Source organism: Callorhinchus milii, unplaced genomic scaffold (genome assembly GCF_018977255.1).
Source record: "Callorhinchus milii isolate IMCB2004 unplaced genomic scaffold, IMCB_Cmil_1.0 Scaffold33, whole genome shotgun sequence".
In the NCBI taxonomy this organism is placed as follows: domain Eukaryota; kingdom Metazoa; phylum Chordata; class Chondrichthyes; order Chimaeriformes; family Callorhinchidae; genus Callorhinchus; species Callorhinchus milii.
The window spans coordinates 74,752-98,271 of NW_024704774.1; the positions used below are offsets into that span (position 1 = coordinate 74,752).

Here is a 23,520-nt window from a genome sequence, read left to right on the forward strand (position 1 = left end):
TTTCTGTGCTGTAGAATTCTATGATGCTATGATATGTTGGATACTGAATATAAATTGAGATAATATTACAGCCCATATTCTTTAGCAATATTTCTGTACCTCTAATTTACACATTTTGGGTTGCAATGTATTATTTTATTTTACAAAATGTTGCAGTTCTTGTCTGTTGGCAACCAAAAAACCTGTGCTTCCTAATAATGAATTACATTGTTTTTTAGTTCAGGTACACTTGGAATTCTGCCCCTTCTATATAATAATAATAATAATCCGTGTATTTGATTATAGAGCTTTTCACATCTTCTTGACGTCTCAAAGCGCTTCACAGAATATACTGTAAAGTGAATTGACTGTATATTTGTGGGCAAAATGCACACAGTAGTGTCCCACAAACAGTCATTGATTGAGTGACCAAATTATTATTGTTTTATTTTTAAGGATTACTATCCCGGGAAAAGCGATCCACCAATTGACTAACAACTGGTTTCCTACTTACTGTTAGGTAAACAGAGACATGTGGAGTAAGGAAACTTGCCCAACATTTCGCCCTGCCGGGAATTGAACCCAGGTCTCTCGCTTGCGAGGCGAGTGCTCTAACCACTGAGCTACAGGACTTCACAGAACTTTACATGGAAATTTAACAATTGGATTACAATAATATTTGCTGGAACATAATAATAATAAATGCAAGGCTTATTATTACTATTAGCATGCATTTGACTATGAGAAATCTGTTACTTAGTCTTAGTTAGTTTGGTTTTGTAAGTCTTTGCACCAAGTAAACACAAGGGTCAAATCTGTGAGACATTTGTCTTTGTCAGAGTTATCACTGTACTGTGATGTTGTGTTACCTAACATTAAATCCCAAACTGCTTAACAGTTTGATTAAAATGGTCAATTTCAATGGGAGAAAACAGCCCTGGAATAATAATCATCACATTCGACATAAAAGCATTCTGTACGTAGTGTCTCATAATCAGCCATGAAGTGAATGATCAATTACAGTATTTATCTGCAGGATGATTGGTCTTGACACGTTTCACTCTCTCACCTCATCTCAAAACATTTCACTTGAACCATGCTTTCGGTCATGCTTCTTCTCCCCATCCTTTATGGGTTCCTCCCATCAGCTAAGGTGCCAGGCAGCAGTGTTAAAGGCTTTGCCAATTCTTCCTAACATGAAACAAGCTATATCAGTCTAAACTATATTGTATTTCACTGGAAAAACTTATTTTTGAAAATTGCCATGGATCATTAATGTCCACCTGAATAGGGAGACAGGAATTTAGTTTAATGTTTAATCCGAAGGACAGCAGCATTGCTTTGCACTGTCGCCCTAGACTATGAATTTAAAGTCCCGACATGAGTCTTAAACCGCAACGAAGGCGAGAGCGCTACCAACTGAGCTAGGCTGACAGCTCAGATGAATTAACATTTTTGAGAATCCTGCCATGCTGCTATAATAACGTGATCATTTTTATTGTGCTGCCTACTTATCCCAGTATAAACCCTAGCTTCATATTTTCCACAAATTCATCAGCAACTTCTTGTTATCCTGCTAGAAATGTTCAGGTGTGCCCCAAAAGCCTTAACAATTTATCCTGTGAAGTGCTTTGAGACCTCTCAATGATTTGAAAAGGTGTTATATCAAATGCTATATATATATATATGCATAATATATACAATGTGTGTTAGAATGCCATCTTTCCTCTCCAACCCCCTCAGCCCCTACACCCAGCTCAAGTGGAAACCTTGTACTGTTCAGTACTTTGTGACATCCCACCAATGTGAAATGGGCAGTATAAATGTAAATTTGCATGTTATTACATTGTTGTATTGTGTATAGTGTTTGTGTATAATACATGTACACACTATTCACAATAATAATAATACTCCTTGCATTTGATATAGCACTTTTCACGTCGGGAGGACGTCCCAAAGTGCTTCACAGAACACACTGTAAAGTGAATTGACTGTATTTTTGTGGGCGAACGCGGCAGCCAATTGCGCACAGCAATGTCCCACAAACAGTCGTAGATTGAAAATGACCAATTTATTATTGTTTTTGGTTTTGGAGGGATTATTATTAGGCGTGTGGAGTAAGGAAACTTGCCCAAGGTTTCGCCCTGCCTGGAATTGAACTCAGGTCTCTCACTTGCAATGCAAGTGCTCTAACCACTGAGCTACAGGACTCCACTAAATAATAAAGCTATATGTGCATTTTATTATATGATGCTCCCTCCTGTAGATTGTTTGCAATGGATTGCCAACGAATAATACTGTTCAAAATGTTGCTGAATAACAGTAAATGCACAATGCAGCCATTTATTGAAAGAAGCAAACTGAGAACCGTCTTACTGAGGTACCGCAGCTGCTGAAACTTCTGAATGTTTAACTCTTTAACTGTATAAAGCTCCTGGTTGATGTTGCAAATCTTGTACTGTTAAGACAAAATCAGAATTTGAACTACTGGCACTGCAGCATCAATAATATGTGGATATTGACAATCTCCTAATGGGCATCAAACACAAACTTAAAGCGCTAACATAAAAGTTCTGAAATATTAATTCAGTTTCCTCTCTCCATAGATGCTGCCTGACCTGCTGAGTGTTCCCAGCGACTTCTGTTTTTATTTCAGATTTCCAGCATCCGCACTATTTTGCCTTTTGCTTATTAGCACTAACATAATGCATCTTATACCGTTGTTGTTTTAAAAAATATGTGTTTATTATACTTTTCGGAGTGATTTGCAGTTGAACATTCTCGGATGCTTGTGATGCTATGATGAGCTATTTTAGCATCTTGTGTATAAATAGGGTGAAAGGAGTGCCAGTGTTACTTAAAACACACCAAAGGAGTTTGTATATCGTGCTGTTAAAGTTATTCAATCCATCAAAAAGAATCAGTGACCACTCAAATGCTGATGTAAGCTTAAGGAGTCTTTCTTTATAGTTGAACAGCATTTAAAAAGGCCATCTCTGTCAATTTTGTCTTAACTGCTTCTGCCTGATTAAATCCACAAATCAATTGCTCCAGACAAATTGTATTGGTTTCTTTACTGCATTTGATCTCTCTGTTTCCAGTTTAAAAGACCTAAGGATTTTTGCAGGGGAGGGTTAGCAGTTTGCAGCAGTAAATTGCACAGAATTTTGTTTGTACACTACCCCAGAATCCTTTATCTAACATCAAATCTGAAGATTGAGGAAGTATCATTTGCATCAACCATTAATTTCATTTCTGAAACTATTGCTGCTTTGGGTGGTATAGTGGAGGTGAGTGTTACAGATCAAATCTCACTGCAGTGGAATGAGCCTTGGTTTTATTTTCCCCCATGTGGCCCAGGCCCAAACAGATCTTAGCTAAGTGGGGTCTTTGGAGGCTGTTTGGAGTGCCTCTTGGTCAGCCCCTGCTGTTCAAAGATGTTGGTGGCCCACTGGCAATGGGCCGCTTGTGCTGCCATCTTGTCAGTAGGGATATCAATGCCAAAAACCCCAAAGATGTGACATAAGTTACGAGAAAAAGATATATGTATATATTGAAAGTTCTTTGATTCTTTTGTAATAGCATTACGATTGTTTGGGCCATAGTTTTAATTTTGTCAATGTAAAGTTATGGAAAATGCTAGCGCTGTGAAGTGCAAAGGAAATTCATTTCTCTGTGGATTACTCATAAGTGCTGACACCTGCAACCGTTCTTTCAAAATAAGACCTATGTTAGTGATCCTAAACTATTCCATTAAGTGTTAGGGAAATACTGCCAGTACTAATGTTTGGGTTGTGAACTTTGAAATGTAACACTTGGATTCTTCAAATTCTGTAGTGTTTCAGGCAAGTTTTATGCAGGGTTGCGTAATATAATTTCCTGAAATAATATTAGCAAAAAAGTGTATTACTGGGCAGAACCTCACACTGGGATAAAACCTCATTTAGTTGTTTGTGTATTATGTAGGATTGAAGGACCTGAATGGGTGCCTTATTACATACAGTATCAGGGATATAATATTAATAATTATTTGGTAATTCTCACTTATTTTTGCTAAGTCACCAAATAGATTGAGTCATTTTACCAAATTCTGTTAATTGCATACCTAAATGATTAAATCTGTGATTGTCTCTGTTGTTTCACTTTTGTTTAATGTTATACCCTTGTAGTCTGCTTTTTTTTAAATAAGAAGGTTCTACTAATGCAAGTCGGATGCAGTGCTGAAAGAGAAAAAAGTGTATGCTTGCATTGTATGATGTCTAGTGTTTCAGTGAGGATAGAAAATAGCTAATTATCCACAGCGCGATGCATTGTTAGGGGTTCATGCTATCACTTTGACATTTAGAGCAGGACTTGGTGTCTTCGCAAATTCCTCTTCGTGTTACCAATGGCTGTTGATCTGCCAGTCTCTAGGCACAGGCCGTTTCACAAACCATAACATTTTTGTGAGTGATTGATTTGTATTATGTGTCTCAGCCATCAGAAGAATCTTGGGATGCAGCTTGTATGAACTGTAATACAATCCTTTGCTGGGAGTTTGGTTACAGGTCTTCATAGACCTGTTGGCGATACTCAATCCGCTTGGATTTGGGAATGGGGCTTATCTGATACTTTCCAAAAAAAAACTCATTTTCTCTATTCCCATGTTAAATAACACAACACATCTGGTAACACTGTAGGAGCATTGTCCTTGGGTTACTGCAGCAGCTCATATTGCTACAATATTTCCTCAAGGATCCAGTTACTCAAAGGGCAACATGACTGATTAAGAACCATGTTTACACTGGACTCCAAACTTAAACCTTCTGGATTCAAGAGTAAAAAAGACTTTTTATACCTAATAGCACAGAATTGTCAAGAATGCTATTGGTTGACACTGATTTTCTTTTGCATAATTAATGTTCCTGCTTGTAATTATAACATTTTGTAATTTCCACCGCACTGGAAAGAATGGATCAAGTAGAACGGGTTTATGGTAAATGTGGTTGTAGCTTTATAATTAGAAATACAGTAGAATACTTTTTATATGCAATAGAACTGGGGAAATGGTTTGGTTAGTAACATTATTGTGCCATGAATGAGAATAACAGCATCGACCAAATCAGTAACAAATTGGGACTTGGTAAAGATTACTTTTGCAATAAAAACTTGATACAAGAACCTCATTGAGACATGATGGAATTGTGTTTAAAAGCAATATTTGCATGACCTTTGAGTCCCATTGCATCAAAGTGGGTGGAAGTAAAATTAAACTTAATATCAATTTGTGGTATTGACCAATATTGTCAAATCTAATTTTTGATAGTGCTGTGTAACGTATACTACAGTAAAACTTGCATAGGTCTTTATAAATCATATGATCGCCTAAGTCATAAATTCACGCAAGTCCCAGTTTCTTATCAAAACCACTTAATTTATTTGAACTAGTATTAAACACCTCCCAATTTGTAATGCCACTCCCCTATCCTCCTTTGCTCCTGCACTTACCAGCTGCATTGAATCACGGGAAATGACATCTTGACCAGTCGACGCATGCCATTTACTGGCCAGCTGCATTGAATCATCCGTCAACGCGTGCGCAGAAGAACTTAATGTCCCGTGATTCAACTTGATTCCAATGCTTGCCAATAATTGTACATGCGACAATGGGTCAAGACACATTGAATCACGGGAAGCGTAGTCTTGACCCGTCACCGCATGTGAACTTACCAGCCGCAGTGCTGAAGTACTGGATGCACACTTATCGGCTGCATTGAATTACACATGCGCAGTGTAGGTTATTGATTAAATCATATTTTATACGACTGAAATAGTTTGCCTGCAACTCGCACTTCACATGAGTCATATTGAATGTCATAGTCCCGACTGATGCGACTTATGTGAGTTTTTAAGGAGGGTCTCCGTGGAGCTGAACTGACTCCAAGGTGACATGTCTGGCAACGGTATGTCAGGATCAAGCCAGCTCTCTGTGGTGGTCTCAGTAGTCCGGTTTCTGAGCCAGGAGGGTCCGCAGTATTCCAGGGCACTGCTGATGACAGCACAGCCAGTCTGGCTCATCAGCAGGACCTGGAAGGGCAGACAGAGAGTTATCCCACTCAGCTCCTGTTAACCCTGCAAGCTAAAGCCCTAATGGGTAGGGTGGTCGCAGCTGGCCAAGCAGTGGGAAAGCTTGACAGACAGCAATATCAATGGCAAGCTATGCGTTTTTAGCTGATTATTGGGTTTGCACTTTAGAAAAGAACAAATACTTTGTACATCGGCAATTAATAAACTTGAACTTTACATCCTTACCTGACGTGGTGGAGAGAGAGAAAAATTTGATCAGTCTGCCTTGAAGTGATCTTATTGGGTTTGCATTTGAGGAGAAGTTAACCTTTAAATAATGAGACTTGCAAGACTTTTGAATAGTAGGAATATAATAAAAAATATAATAATGATCTTTATAGTTGACATGGAGCCTTTCACGTCGTAAGGATGTCTCAGAGGACTTTGCAGGATCTACTGTAAAGTGTAGTCACTGTATATTTTGTAGGCGAATGCCAACTAATGATGGTTATTTGAAAGACTGAAGAATGGGAGAAGCTGATTGCTATGTACGAACCAATGTAGAATCATGTAGCATTTCAATGAGATGGGCTACACTCATATCCCTTAATAACACCTTTATTTATTCCTATAGGTCGTGGAGATTATATCAAGCGCAATTGGAGATTTGGTCCAAGGCATATATTATGAAAACTCTAAAACTGGAGAGGTAAAATAATCAGTTTGTCTTTCTTTTGTAAAATGTTGAGCCGTAAGTAACGCTGCATGCACAGCATTGAGGACTGGAAGGCTGTTATTACTTTTGTCACCAAGTTTCAGCATCAAGCACTCCCAGGTCAGGCATAACACAACCAGCTGCATAGTGAAACACTATCTATTCTGCCCCAAGCTTACGAAAGCATTCACTAGAGCACTGGTTTGAATTGGATTGTTATAAATTTTTTCCACACCAGCTGCTCTTATGGTCTCACTGAATGAAATTAATTTGTGTCAAATTAGGGCCTATTTTACGCTGGCTCTAGACACACACACGCAAACGCACACACCTAAACTATGCTGCTGAAGCTACCCAATTCAGACAGAACTCTTGTGGTGGAAGAGGAGAGAGAAAGTATAAGTTGGACTCAAACCCAGATCCATTAGGTGCAAGGATAGAATATTTCCATTTCAGATCATTTTATCAATTAGACTATGAATTTATAATCCACAGTTAATTACAATAAAAAAGATGTTATCCTCAAACATGTCTTATGTAGAAGACGTGTCTGTATGTCAAATAATTATAGAGGCATAACAACAACAACAAGATTACATTTTAAAGCACCTTTCACGTCGGGAGGACATCCCAAGGCGCTGGACAGCGTATAGCATTTCAAACCCAAGCTGGGGTTGGGGGGGGGGGGAGTGCGGAGGGGAAGGGGGGTGGCCGATGGCATAGTCGAAGAGGAGAGTATTGAGGCGGGACTTGAGGGAGGCTAAGGAGGGGGCGAGGCGGAGTGACTGGGGGATGGAATTCCAAAGTTTGGGGGCAGAGTGGCTGAAGGCTCTCCCGCCAATAGTGGGGCGGGTGGGTCGGGGAACGTGGAGCAGGCTGGAGCCAGCTGAGCGGAGGGAACGGGTGGGTTGGTAAGGTGTTAGGAGATCGCAGAGGTAGGGTGGGGCGAGGTCATGGAGGGCTTTGTATGTGAGGACCAGGATCTTGAACTGGATCCTCTCAAGGATAGGGAGCCAATGGAGTCGGGTAAGAATGGGGGAGATGGGGTCACAGAGTTTGGTGCGGGAGAGGACACGGGCTGCAGAGTTCTGGATTATCTGCAGCCTGTGGAGGGAGGAGTTGGGAAGGCCGACAAGCAGGGCATTTGCATAGTTGAGCCTGGAGGTGATGAAGGCATGAACAAGAGTTTCAGAGGCCTGAGGGGTGAGATAGTGACGGAGTCGGGCAATGTTACGGAGGTGAGGGAAGGCAGAGCGGGTCATGGATTGGATGTGGGGGAGAAAAGACAGTTGAGGGTCGAACAAGACACCTAGGTTCCTGACTGGCTGGTGAGTTGTAGTGTGCAACCATGGAGGTTGATGCTGCCAGAGCCTGAGGTGCTGAGGCGCTGGCGTGAGCCAATCAGGAAGGCCTCAGTCTTTCACATTCAACTGTAGGAAATTTGCCCTCATCCAGGACTTGATGTCCGACAGGCAGTCTGTCAGGACAGCAGTGGTCCTGGAGTTGAGGGTGGAGGCAGAAAGATAGAGTTGGGTGTCATCTGCATACATGTGAAAGTTGACCCCATGTCTGCGATGATGTCACCAAGGGGGAGCATGTAGATATTAAAGAGGAGAGGGCCAAGGACAGAGCCTTGAGGGATGCCAGACATGACAGTGCGGGGGCTGGAGGAGAAACCGTTAGAGGCACCAAAGTGGAGACGGTGAGAGAGATAGGAATCGAACCAGGCAAGGGCAGGTCCGCAAAGATTAAATAAAATAACAACAACAAAGTACAGGTTTACATGATGGGGTCAAAAATGCCACATGGTCGCATCACCATAATCAACACCAACGACATCAGGCCATTGAAAATTTCAACCTCATCAGCGTCAAGTGTGGGTAATTCCCCCCCGCGCCCCACCCCATTCACAACTTGTTACAATAATTGGGCCACAGCCAATACTGAACTTGTCGCTTTACAAGTTGAGTTAAGATGGGGATCAGCAAACTCATTGGCAGCTGTGTAAGAAGTGACTCGAGTGTCATTTAAATATGGGGTCCAACTCATGCTTTTGCTGTTTAATTTTTTTTAATCTTTCGTGAGTTCAACTGTATTTGGCCATTCTTTACTAGGCTCATTTTCTTCAATGAATTCACTTTGGGGAAGAAATGAAAACAAAGGCACAGTTTGCTTACAGCAAAACATCAGGGGAAATTGAGTAGCAATTACAAATCTCTGCTTGCCATGACTAATCAATCTCGTTTGGCTGCCTCTGACTTGTTCCTTCCCTCGCCTCTTTCAAGGTCCATCTCAAGATCTTTCCACTATGAATGCACTTTTGGTCATTTTTCCCCTCTCCCTCACCTTACCTCCCACCCCCAGCTCAGGTGCCAAGCCTGGACGGTCAAACACCTTGGGACGTCTTCCCGATGTATATATCAAGGTGCATTTGTATTATATTGTCTAAATACATTTCTTTATGAATTAGAAGAGATTATGATGAAATAGAAAGCCTTTTTTTTTAAGAATAATTTTTTATCAAGCTCGTATAGAGGCCTAAATTTACATCATTTCCCCTATTGGACTGAAAATAGAATGTATTGCAAAACAATATTGCCAATATTGGAATCCATCATCGAGGTTTGAATTTCTAGTGAATGGTAATTTTGTAGACCAGCCCCAGGTATACTTTCTTTGATCCTCCACACATATCCACTTTCCACTGTCACATAATGTCAGCATTTCTTGTTTTGAAGTAGGCCTCTCTACACGCTGCAGCCTTGTGGTGTTCCCACAAGTGCATTCTACTCCTATAATGACACATCCATAAACTTTCCATTTTCTTTTTGTGCAGAACAACAATTTACATTTTTATGCAGCAATTTTCACATCAGGAGGGCATCTCCATCACTCTGCACAACTGTCTAGGAGTCCATGCTTTGGGGAGGGGTGGAGGGAGCTGAGGAGAGTGGCGAGGAAAGGTGACTGAAGGTGCGGTCAAAGAGAAAGTTGTTAAGGAGGACTTTAAACATAGTGAGGGAGTGGTTGAAGTGGAGGGAGTTCCATGGGATAGGGAGGGAATATGAAGCAGACCAGTGTTAGCTGAGTGGAGGGATTGGTTTGAGGGGTAAGCTTGCAGGAGCTGGCAGAGGTTACAATTACAACTGTCTACAATAATCGTTTTTGGCGGGGAGAGAGAATATGAAATGACATTGTTTATTGGACACATCTCCAATTCTTTGGATCTTAAGAGCACCATTCTAGTGGAGATAGGAATATAAATGTAATTCCAGATCTTGAGGTACTAGTATCTCTTTTAGTGGTTCTCTTAAGTACATCCCTACGTTTATTCTACCAGTGGATAATGTAATGTGAGGACAAACTAAGGAACCATGACAGGGATAAGGGAGGGAAAATCCGCTTACCTCTCTGACTCTTCAGACAAACTAGAATTCTTACTTAACTTGAGAACCACTGAAACAAGTGGTCAGTGATCTTAAAATGATTTGTTGGATTATCAGTATTAAAAGAAACAAGATACTTTAGGTAATCACACCGAGGTACTGGTTTCTATCATTTTCAATTAATTTTATAGGAGTAAATTATTAATTCTCCAATTTTTAAGGTTTATAAATGTTCAATTTCATGAAGTTACTGTTGGGGAATTTAGATGTTTGAGCTGTGAAATTTGACTCGTATTTTGAGACCTGAATTTCAGGAACTCTGGTAGCAATTATTTCTATTATAAAATGTATCCTGGCCATAATAACTAATGATTCCAGTGCATGAAAATGAATTGCAAGAGTGCTGCTGGATTTCCTTTGGTTTTTTTGTATAATTTAAAGCATGGTGAGTTTTGTTTTCAGAACATTATCAAATGTTGTTCCTCTCTTCAGGTGATGTATGTTAAGCACAACTGTCATTCGTAAGGTTTACAGGTAATTACAATGTAGACATCCGCAGAATGTATTTAGCGTTGAGTGTATAGAATATCCGGTTTAATATTAATCATAATCTATTTATATAAATGCTAATGTGTTCTAAAATGATTACTCCTAGGACAATATGACGGATGATGTGATGATAGCTGACTGGGAAGAGCAAACCTTTCTATCTCATGGTGCCTTGCTGGCAAAGAGTTGTGAAAGTGCCATGGAACTGGCAAAGCACGATGCTGAAGTCCAAGAGATGGCATTTCAGTATGGCAAACATATGTCTCTTGCCCACAAGGTAAACTAATTTTAATTATTTTATGATATTAACCCTATACATGCATGCTCCGCTCTCCCCTCAGGGCAAGAAACCAGGATGTAGTTTTTTGTCTGTCCACTGCCATCTGTGAGACATTATTACTTCATTGAACTTGAATCCTTTTGTGGACTTCTTTCAGATCTGATATTAATGTTTCCCTCAAAGCTGGCCAAGTTGCTTTTTATAAAAAAATTTGGTCAGCTGGGTGTCCCACACATGCGAAAACTCATCAGCATGCTTAAGAATATCCCAAATAAACTGAGAATTCCATATGTCCCACCTAATTGCACTCTGGAGCACTGACAGAGAGAGAAAGAGAGTCCTGTTGACCAGCGCTTAGACGAACGAGTGCAGCTCCAAGATGAGTTGTAGGTTCCTGATTTGGATCTGTAAGTTCCCCAACTTTCTTCATCTGACCCCATCCCCCACCCTTCGCAGCTTTTAGGAGCTCATTTGCGATTGGCAAGATGCCGCAGTGCAGAGTCCACCTCCTCCCAACGGATTGGGTTGTTAAGGTCTTCAATCTGATTGGGATTTCTATCCACAAGAAGGGTAACCCTAGTGAGTCCGAGAACTACTGTGTCTTTGTATGAGATTTCAGAACATCGCAAGGCTTAGGAGAGACCCACCTATATTGTGATCATCAACCTTCGACCAAATACCTCATGAAGTCCTCATGGTGAAACTGAAAGCTATAGGAATACATGGAAAAATCTTGGATTTTATTTGGATTGTGTATTCCAACTCCAAGATCTGTAATGGTCAGCAATGGACTCATTGAGCCCATCCCTCTGGAAAGGGGAGTAAGATGAGGCTGCCCATTCTTATCCACCCTCTTGATACTGTATATTCATCAATGACATGTCAGATGGCATCAAGGTGGACGGAACTGGATGTATCTGCTTCAAGCCTTTCTGACAGGAATGGGGAACTTCTGTGCTTGCTTGGGGACCTTGTGCACTGAACCTGCCATCTTGAACACTGGGCCATCCGGTGGGGCATGTGTTTGGTCCCCAAGTGCAGAATCATGGTTTTGCACATCTCAAGAGAAGACGTTGAGGATATTCATTGGAACATGCAAGGGACGTCAGTCCCAATTGCTGATTCTTATCTATGCCTGGGAGTTGCGGCGGGCACCAACTTTTGTTTGAACACTGTCCTGAAGACCTACAAAGAAGAGGCGAAGGGCACTCTGGTTGTGCTTGTCTTTCTTCAAGGACAGAAAGAACACCATTGCAGGTCAAGTTTGTGTGCAAACAATCCTCCTTTATGGAGCTGAGCTCCTGGGGTTGCAGCAGGGAGGCTTCCTCTAGCCAATTTGCAAAGTCCAGGAAATAGCAAGTGAGGTGGATTTGTGGCCAACAAGCTAAGCGGCTACAGAGAGAGAGAGCTCTGGCCTACACTGACCTGTGACGAAGAACCCGGAGATGGAGGCAGCTTCACAGTCTGTTTGCAGAAGCGTCTCACGTGAGGACCTGGATTAAGCAGCTGATGCTGAGTAGGCTGGTACGCGACATTGGACTTGGACCTTGAGAACATCAAGGTTGTTAGCATTTTACAAGGGAGAGTGCACTTTCTAATCCAACAAATATCTCTGTAACGTCTGTGTTGATGTAGGATGCATGGAATTCTGTTTGGTTTGGATACTCTTGAACATGGTGATGGGTTTCCGAATATGTCGGACACTAGGCTGACCTAAGAAAATGTATCCCACCTATACTGGGTTAATGGGAACTGAGGGGGAAGAGTCCCTGCTCCCATTGACTGGTCTACCTTTCCAAGTCCTGTAGATGAGACATCCTGGCTGGGCTGTCATCATCAGTAGTGCCCTGGAATACTGCGGATGGCTCAGGAACTGAACTACTGAGATCATCACAGAGAGTTGGCTCGATTATGACATTCCATTGCCAAATGTGTCACCTTGGAGATGGTTTAGCTCCTATTCTGTTGTACATTTCAATGATTAATGTTGTTCCTTGAATGACCTTTGAAGAGCTGTATATGAGCGTTTAGAAAGGACTGCTGCAGTCCCTAATTGAGAATCAAGAGCTTTAACATTGTAGATACCTTAGCTAAAATACAACTTTATCTAAAGGTTGATTGTGGTTAGAGCACTCGTCTCGCAAGCGAGAGGACCAGGGTTCGATTCCCAGGCCGGGTGAAACCTTAGGCAAGTTTCCTTACTTGACACGCCTCTGTTACCTAGCAGTAAGTAAGAACCCGGTTGTTAGTTGATTGGTGGATCGCTTTTCCGGGGATGATAATAATCCCTGNAAAAAAAATTTGGTCACTTCAATCCAAAACTATTGGTGGGACACTGCTGTGTGCAATTGGCTGCCGCGTTTCGCCCACAAATATACAGTCAATTCACTTTACAATATATTCTGTGAAGCGCTTTGAAACGTCTAGAAGATGTGAAAAGCACTATATTAAATGCAATGATTATTTTTGTTATTATCATGTATATGTGCACTTTCCCTTAAAAAAAATTGGTCACTCAATGCACGACTGTTTGTGGGAACACTGCTGTGCGCATTTGGCTGCCGCGTTTTGTTCATAAAATATAGTCGATTCACTTTCCAGTATATTCAGTATATGAAGCGCTTTGAGACGTCTAGAAGACGTGATAAAGCGTTGTATCAAATGCAAGAATTATTATTATTAGAACCCTCTAAAAAAGTGATGCTTGCTTGAAATTTGAGAGCAATTTCTGCCATGTCGGTTTTACATATTGCTTCAATCCCCTGAAAGCTCCTCAAAAACTTTATACTTATTTCAATAGGATTATTTTTTATTACGTTGATTCCTCTTAAATGCAGAATAATTCAGCTGGAATTTAAGATGGATGATTCCATCCAGTTTTTAATGTCAGTCCAACACCTCAAGCAATCTCTTGAGGGAATTAAGACAGATTTAATAAGGAGGCAAATACTCTTTCAGTTATTTTCCATAGAGTTTATTGCAAAAAACTATTAGCACAATGATCACCACTATTTTAAATTCATGGGTAAAACAAAAAAGATGTAAAGAAGATAGCAGATAAGTCATTTCTAAAGTAATAACTTCCTCACAGTGTCCCATGTCCTACCTTACTGAAGATGTAAAGATGGAGGATGAGAAGCAGGAAGTTACAAAAGCACTTGTCTCAAATCATGGCCAAATTGGCACATAAATAGAACAAAGATGCTTGATTAGCTTTTCAACACTTTATGGAAGGGGTTTGATCAACAACGCATCACTTTTAATGTGGATCTACAATAAAGAGGATCGATCATTTCCAGTAATGAGCACTTAGCAATCGTGCCATTAAAGATACACAGAGTTACTCAAAATATTGGCAGAAAGTAAAATAGACTTTGAAGGTGCCCAAAGCTTCATTCCTGGAAGGCATCCAAAGGTTAGTTTGAAACCAATTCATGCCTCAAATATATACTCCAGGTTCCAGAGCTAAAAATGCTCTCTAACCAAGGAAGGGTTGGCAAGGGGCTGCATGTGTTTCCTCCATTCCCTATAATTCTACAAGTGCTTTGGTCAGTTGAGCAAATCATTAGAATTTCTTACTGCCTTGTCGGTTGTAGTTATAAAACTATTCTACTTTCCCAAGATGCAAAAATTATTTATTGTCATTGACAAGACTTATGAGAATAGGTTGAGATTATCATGAAATAGACTGAGTGAATACCTTTGACAATCTGTTCATATCTGTAAATTAAATGTTTAATCTTTTAAGACAGAATTGTGGAGGGAATCCTGATTCCTAAGATATTTTTCGTAGATAGTGGACTGAAGTTCCATTTAGATGAAGAACCTGCAGCTCTCAATTCAGCTGTCAGGATTTGATACAAGGTTCATCTTATGTCAATTTATAAAAGAATGGCACATTAAACCTTTTTCCAATGGAAACTACAAGCGCGTGAGTTCCACTTTTGAAGTCATGGACAAATTTGGTATCTACATGTAGATAGAAATGAAACAGATTGTCATTAATGACTAGTTCTTTTGAATGCTTGTTTTTCAATTTAGGCTATTATGCTGAATTTAAATGTATATCTAAAGTGGTCTCTAACTTAATCGATCACTATTCTTTTTCATTCCTGCATCTCGCATCTATGTGTCAAATGTAGGTTTCCCTGCACCTGTGTGTCAAAGCATTTTTTTGTATACTGAATCTCGCAGACACTCTACTATCTTATATATATCCTGTGAAAGGGTTTGGGACATCCTCCTGACATGAAAGGCATCATCAAACAATTATTATTATCATTAATATGAATCTATCAAAGTTCAAACAGGTGCTCATTCTATATGAAAGTAAGTCTTTGTATGGCCTATATGCTACCTGAGACAAGCTAGGACCTAAAAACAATAAAAACACGTACAGCACTAATGCTGGCTAGATGCATAAATCATGATCTGATGAATTAATGGTGAGTTAGTGAATAATGAGGTGTCAAACTGAACCAGTTAGCAACTGCGAATGTGATAATTGGGTCTCTAATCTGAAAAATCATATATTTAAATACCCATAGAGATGAATGATGAGAACTGTTGACTTTCTAAAGAGATATGTTTAAGTGGTGGAAACAGAAAATCAACTAGAATGTGCTGTCATATGCTAAATTTATCAGAACACATTGCTAAATAAGGAGACATCTAGTACACAGGTTAACCATCCTACTCTTCTAATATCAATTTAGGACTAGAACATAAGAGCAGTGAAATGCTGGCTAGTAAATGCATTGTCAGAGATTATGAATGTAATTCTATATTAAACTTTACATTACAAATTCATTTGTGGGGAAGAATAAGAAATAATGGGAGAAGGAATAGAAGTTAACACAAACTAAAAACACAAGTGATATGAATAAAACGGAAAATGTAAATTCTAAATTGGCAATGTATTGTTGGGGGGAATGCTGCACTGTTGTGAGGAGTGCTGCACACAAAGTATATATGGAACTGTACTAGCAAGTCACTCTCTCCTATGTCAGACCAAATATTAACTGATGGCGTGTCAATGTCAGCTAACGTTTTCTTTTCTGTGTTTTCTAGGAAAAGTATCCCAAATAAATGTTTTTTAATCCATATTAATGCAGTTGCAAAGCTGACTCCACAATTTGAATTATGACCCAAATTAGGAAGTTTCAACTAGTTTAATCTCTATGTTTTCAAAACCCCACTTAAAACCTACTTCATTGACAGCAGCTTTGGTCACATTCGCTCCGCTCTTCCCCCCCTTCCCTTGCTCAGGCCCCAACTCTGCCTCTTTGAAACACTTTGAGATAATTTCCTCCATAAAAGGCCCTATAATAGGTGCAAGTTGTTGTGGTGTATTCCATTGATTACATGTTTGATTTATAAAAAAGGAAAGTAATCATAGTCGTTTGACTTAGCTTTGAATTGCTCATTATTAGAATTTATTGTTATGATTTTGCAGCTAAATTCCGACCTTCAGCCATTTGTTGAAGAAGCTTTCAATGACTCCGTGCCTTTCAGTCTGAACTCTGCACCAGTCGTTTTACATCGGGAGCTTTTGGGTCGAGACACTTGGATTAATCAATTTAAAGAGGTATGAATTCAGCATACACGTACGTACATGTTATGGAATAATAATTATCTTCACTGATTTCTTTTTTTTAGAAAAAAACAGCACTTTACACTGTTATAATTGTGGTGCATGATTCTTATGTCCCTGTAAATTGAAGTGTCAAACAAAGAAAGGAAAAACTTTTGCCCTAGCACCTTATCATGTCAATATGTCTCAAGAAGCCACACAGTTAAATATCAAGCATGATTATTTTTTGGGATGTCCTCCGAACGTGAAAAATGCTATACAAATGTAATTTGTTGTTGTTTTATCGGCAAATGTGGCAGCCAGTTTGTGCCAGCAATGTCCCACAAGCAGCCATGAGGCTTTAACCAGGAGAACTGTCAGCAGTACATCAGTAGAAATCATTATCCTGATTTTCTCCGTACTCATCAATGTTGTTTTTCCTCAAGTATCTATCCAGTTCTAATTGTTAATGGACTGGGCCTCATCAGTGATGAGGTATTCCCCATTCTAATGCCCCCTGTGCAAATATTCTAAACCAATCCTGTTTTTTAAGTCAAGAATGTCATACAGTAGTCAACAAATACCAATTGATATGTACTGTAATTTTCACAGGAAATTAGAAGTGCTTATTGTGAAAAGGTTGATTCTGATTTTATTCTATTTCCACTGTTCACCTTGAACAGAATCTGAATCTTTTTAGAATGTATGTAAACCAAGCCAATACAACCATCTGCTTCTAGATATTTCAATGTAGCATTTTCACTGCTGTGCCACTGTTTGGGCCCATCTCCCCTTCGTAAGTTCTTATTTATAAATTAGACTTTTTCAGTTTTAATTTTTAATTTCAGACGTGCACCCTCATTGAAGCCACATCCAGTTAAAATGAGTTTACCTGAGATTTGACCTAGTATACTTATGGGATCCACTGTTTGTGTGTGTATCTGTGTGCAGTGAAACCTCAAACAAGTATGTAAAGTAGTATCTAAGAATTATTTTATTTTAAAGAGGAAACATTGGCATAAAGCTGGGCAAACATTTAGCGTTGCTTACAATCGCAAATCAAAGCAATGTAAGTTCAGCCAAAATGAATCTGCAACACTTGAAAATGATTCATAGCTCTGCTGTCACCTTTTCTTGTTAAAAAAAACTCCAACAGTAGTTGTGAAGGCAAGTACAGTATCTGTTTAATCTACATTTACTTTCAGGGAACCATGGCTACCCTTTTCTGTTCAATGGAGGTGAAGACTATAATTTGTTTGTTAAATGGTTCTTTCTTTAAATAACTTATTCAGCTTCCAGAACTGGGACCAGTGTCCTAGTGGCTTCATTCCTTGTAATATCATCAGCAATGTATTGAAGTATTGGATGGTGTTTGCTCTTAGGCACCTGAAGTTCCATCTAGACCATTTTAAGCAAAGTCGTTCTTTTTAGGCCTAGCAGAAAACCGGCTCCCTTGCCTCCTTCAAGACCCATCTCAAGACCCTCCTCTTCGACTGTGCTTTTGATCACCTTCCTTTCCCCACTGCCCTCCACCCTCCCCAATCCCGACCCCAGCTCGGGTCTGAAACACTGATTGTCCAGCGCCTTGGGACGTCCTGCCGACTGTAAGGCGCTATACAAATGTAATTTTGTTGTATCTCTGGGTTAAATTTTTATCCTGGTCCAAAAAATAACCAGACAGGAATCTAACCCACTGTACCATCCACTTCCTTTAATAATGCATTGTTACTACTTCAGTTTCTTATGGCGCCACTGCAGCAGAGTGCAGTCTTTCTGGTTGGTAGCGCTCTCCCCTCTGAGTCAGTGGGCTGCAGGTTCAAGTCTTGTGTTATTACTTTGTACTCAGTAATCTTGGCTAACATTCCAGTGCAGTGCTGCATTGTTGGAAATGCTGTACTTCGGATGACACATTAAACCGAGGTCCTGACAGCTCGTTCAAGAAGACGTTAATGCTCATTGACACCGTATGAAAGGAGAAGGGAGTTTCTTCTGGTTTGTTTGTTGTAGCTAACAATTCCCCAAATAAAATTGGTCATTCACTTCCTAGCTATTTGTGGGACATTGCTGTGCACAAATTGGCTGCACAGAAATACAAAATACATGGTCCCTTTAAGATAAATCCTGTGAATCGCTTTGAAATATGTGAAAGGGGTTATATCAAATGCAAGGATTATTATTCATACTATTAGTATTAAGAGAGCACCTGAATATGTCTTTTTAAAAAAAAGACATCATTCCAGTTATTTCATCTTGAGATTAGTCCTATAACGTGGACAAGGTAACTAGAGTATATCACAAGGAGAAAATCCAGATATATTATATGAATACATTTTTTATAGAACTGAAAGATAACAGTGTTTTCAAATTATAGTGTCCTACAATTGGTTAAGGAATATATACCCAGAATATCAAAATATCAGGATAATTGTAAATTAAGTTAATTCTGAATTCTATGAATACTTATTAAGTCAAAATGTTTGGCAGTTTCTCCAGTGGATATTTTCACTGCATGTCAATAATAATAATAATAATCCTTGCATTTGATATAGCGCCTTATTACATCTCGAAACGTCTCAAAGCGCTTCACAGAATATACTGTAAAGGGAATTGACTATATATTTTGTGGGCGAAATGTAATTTCTGAACTCCAAGTTTAGATGCAGGTTACCTATTTCCACCAATGTAATTTCCTGAATACTCATGCTTTTAACAAAGTTGTGCTGAATCTTGGCATGCTTTCACTATGGATTGTATCCACTAATAGCTAGGAGGCAAATTCCCACCAGAAAGCCTAACTTCAAATTGCATTTTCAACTGAGCCGAAGAACAGCACTTCTACTGGGCATATTTCATTATTTTCATCATACAGGGGTCCTGTAGCTCAGTGGTTGGAGCACTCGCCTCGCAAGCGAGATCTGTGTTTGATTCCCGGCAGGGCAAAACCTTGGCGAAGTTTCCTTACTCCATGTGCCTGATAATAATCCCTCAAAACAAATCCCCCCAAAACTTGGTCACTTCAATCCACGATTGCTTGTGGGACACTGCTGTGCGCAATTGGCTGCCTTGTTTTGCCCACAAATATACGTCAATATACTTTACAGTATATTCTGTAAAGCACTTTGAGACATCTAGAAGACATGAAAAGCGCTCTATCAATGCAAGAATTATTATTACTATTATTTTCAGTCAGGCTTTAGTGACCAACCATCTGTTTGAGGGGGGAAGTAGCAGAATCAGTTCCACCTTACAGATGCACACCACCTGTCCTATCATAGAGCAGCAATGATGCCAACTGCAGAGACGACTATAGCAGGCCAGATTGTCCTGACCTGTTATAGGTGAAGGAGGGATTGTGGTGACTCGCAGCAGTGGAGATTCAAGGGGAGCTAAAAATAAACATTCCTTTAAACCTTTTTTATGGCAGCAGGAATGTTGCATATGGTTCAGCTTGTGTGTTGCAGCCTGTGCGACCACACAAAGAGTTCATGTATTAATAGTTCCAAGCATTACAAGTTGGTTTCAGAATATCTTACCTGCCCTATTTAATCCAAGTTGCAAGCACAGCTCCAGATGAGGCAACATGTAATGAAGTTGGTAACTGGATGCATTCTGGAGTAGAAGCAATTAAATTAATCAGACTTTTAAGTGGCTTTGGTTTCTGCAAACAGGAACTTGATGGCTACGCCTCGATGTTCGGTGTCTGTGTCGCTACCATTTTGTTGGTTGAACCTACTCAGGTTCAACCAAAGTTGCAGAGCAATTTTGTTCAAACCAAATTATAGAACATTAATCATTTGAAAAGATCATTTGTAAGTGTAGCATTGAGAAAGGCAGAATTTCTTTTGATGTTATACAAGGTGAAAAGAATGTTAGTAAGTGGATGGATCATATTCATCTTATTAAGTAATTTGCAGAGGAAGAAGTATCCAGTTGAGTTATTTAATGTAAATACTTATTAAGTTCTTACCACCTTACGCTCTGTGACATTATCCTGCATGCCAGGGTGCTGTTTAAATCTAAGTTATCATTATTCACACTTCTGTTTGTTTTTAGGCTAAAATCAATGGAGAACAAATTGACTATGTCAAGGTATGTTTCTATATTTTTAAATATATGCTTCATAAAAGTATATTGGAACAATATTACAGAAAGAATAACGATTGTGCTGACTGAAATAATTATTCTGGTTGTAGCTTTGTGACCAGCTACGTATGTAATTGTTTAAAAGTAAGAATTATTGTCCAGAAATGTTGCATTTACTTCACTTATTCCTCGGTGTCTGAAGAGTAATGATTTTGGATGTGATTAGATGTTTATACAAGTGTAGAAAGTTTATTTCTGCTGCCTTCCTTTCTGCCCTCCACACTCTCTCCCATCATCCACCTGAAGGTTGTTGCTTTACAGTGCGCTCATCTAGCAACCAGCCTGAGACATGGTGAAATGCACAAGAGACTTACAGTATTGAGTTATATGCTGGAAGTTTGAACATTCTCCAAAATGAATAGGTCATCGGGGAATAATCTGAAGTCCTGAGTAATTTTCTTCAAGCGTTTTTTTGTCAGTAAGACCTAAATGAACAAAATTCAGAATTGCTTATTCTGTGATAAAATAACACTTTAACATGAAAAATCACACGTGAATGTGCTGACATTACACTGGAACCACCTCCCCGAAAGATTATATAGACATAAGTTTCAGACTGCCACCTCAAAACGTCCTTTATAACAGGCATGAGGAATAGAACAGCAAAGCCCTACACCCCAAATTGTAATGTTACAGCAGAGAGCCAAGTAAATGAGGCTTTAATTCTGAATGAATTAGAGAAATTAAAACAGTGCACTTCTCTCCCTCCTTCCTTCCATAACGATAACTGGTTAATTTAATTCAATACAGCCATGAAACTCAAATTGACACAAAACATGGAGACTGGATCTTTTCAGTTGGAAAGTGAACAGTCTTGTGCCTGGACAGTTGTTCTTCTAATGTCCATCAAGCATTTACTTTCATAGATAATGATGATCTGAAGTTGTGTTTAGTTGTTTTGTATTTCAGTACTAATCATTACTAAATTATCAAACGTGGGAGTTTCACAGTTTCAAAACATTGGAGTAACGGATCCTAATCCTTCACCAGAACTCATAATCTCCCTGTTGTATATGTCACATCATAGAGAGATATTTACTTATTTAAAAGTGTAACAAGAGAGAGCATGAGAAATTAGCTCTCATTTTCTGTTGTGCAGCTTGCACTGTAATATTTTTGATCAAATTTAATAAGGCACTTAGCAGGCCAGGATTCAAATGAAATTCTTTTTTCTCCGTAATTTACAAACACATACATCAATAAACACTTAACAGAAGAGCCTTCAGTGATATAAACTGAAGATGTACTTTTAAAATTTGTATTTCACATTATATAGCAGAAATGTTCTCAGTATTAACTTGAGAAATGTGTAAATACTTTTTATTATTAATAATCTTTAAACAAACTAAAGTTGTTTTTATATAAAGAAAGTGTTATCAAAGGATTGATACTGAATAGATTATCCTGACTCAGACACAGGGAAATTTCAATGTGTAGGTGGCATACATATGTGCAAATCTGTTTGGTTTGGTGGTTTGGATACTCTGAAGCATGGTAATGGTTTCCATATAGAACCGTAGACATTTATAACACAGAAGTAGGCCATTCAGCCTATCTTGTCTGTGCTGTTCTTTTAAGAGCAATCCTTTCAGTCTCATTTACCTGCCCTTCCCCATACTCTGTAGTTTACTCCTTTTTTGGTATTTTTATCTGACGTGTCAGACACACGGCTGACCAAAATATAAATCATCTTGACTGGGCCTCAATTTAAATAAATAATAAAAAGGTCACTTGTCCCATGTTTAAACTGCTTGAAAATATAAAAACAATATTTCCCTCTGTTTAATTTCTAAATCATTTTTAGTAGCAAACGTTCAGATGATTAATCAATGCTTCCGTCTAGATTAATAAGGTGAGTCTATTTTCTCTGATGAATGTAGTTACTTGTAAGAAAATCAGATAAGGTGGGATAGAAGAGGAACTTTACAGTACTAAACCTAGTTTCCAAAGCAAATCATGACACTGTTAAGATGTGTATTCCTTAATCTAATGTTTAATGCCGCAGTCCTGTAGCTCAGTGGTTAGAGCACTCGCTTTGCAAGCGAGAGACCTGAGTTCAATTCCAGGCAGGGCAAAACCTTGGGCAAGTTTCCTTACTCCACACGCCTAATAATAATCCCTCCAAAACCAAAAACAATAATAAATTGGTCATTTTCAATCTATGACTGTTTGTGGGACATTGCTGTGCGCAATTGGCTGCCGCGTTCGCCCACAAATATACAGTCAACTCACTTTACAGCATATTCTGTGAAGCGCTTTGGGACGTCCTCCCGACGTGAAAAGCGCTATATCAAATGCAAGGATTATTATTATTATTATTTTGTACATTAAGTAGATGGCAATTGGTGGACAGCTTTTCCGGGGGTAACAATCCCTTCCAAAAAATGATAATAAAATAAATAATGATTTATTATCCACGACTATTTGTGGGATACTGCTGTGCGCAATTGGCTGCCACGTTTTGCCAACAGTCAATTCATTTTACATTATATTCTGTGAAGCGTTTTTAGACATCTTGAAGACGTGATAAGGCATTATATTATATGCAAGGATTATTATTCCTTTTTTGGTAATAAAGTGATTTATTTTAATCAACCCTTTTCTATTAGAAGTGCTGTAAACACTTACCACAATTAAAGTTTAGAGAATTGTAACTTCACAAAGGATTATCAGATACCAAACAAGGGGAGCCTTAAAATTAGAGCTAAACCGGTTAGAATTCAGATTAGAAAACATTCCACAGAGAGTTGTGAGACTGGAATGCACTGCCCAGAAAATGCTGAAATATTTGGATGTTTAAAAGGTACATAGTCGATACTTAGGAAGTAAGAGCCTTAAGGGATTTGAATAA

At 39.1% G+C, this 23,520-nt stretch overlaps 1 protein-coding gene and 1 non-coding gene across 4 annotated transcripts in view; one reads left to right on the forward strand and one right to left on the reverse strand.

Annotated features, from left to right (window-relative positions):
- The window catches only part of LOC121851368 (all trans-polyprenyl-diphosphate synthase PDSS2-like), a 94,550-nt gene that overhangs the window by 60,688 nt on the left and 10,342 nt on the right, over positions 1–23,520 (forward strand). For 2 of the 3 annotated variants that reach the window (XM_042345215.1, XM_042345216.1), the window contains exons 5-8: positions 6,659–6,733; positions 10,781–10,951; positions 16,410–16,541; positions 20,580–20,615. In XM_042345215.1, the coding sequence (XP_042201149.1) occupies positions 6,659–6,733; positions 10,781–10,951; positions 16,410–16,541; positions 20,580–20,615 (414 nt within the window). The remainder of the gene's footprint in view (positions 1–6,658; positions 6,734–10,780; positions 10,952–16,409; positions 16,542–20,579; positions 20,616–23,520) is intronic. The other variant, XM_042345217.1, reaches the window with a different exon arrangement.
- trnaa-cgc lies at positions 541–612 on the reverse strand. The gene has a single exon. It is a non-coding gene; the product is annotated as a tRNA-Ala (tRNA).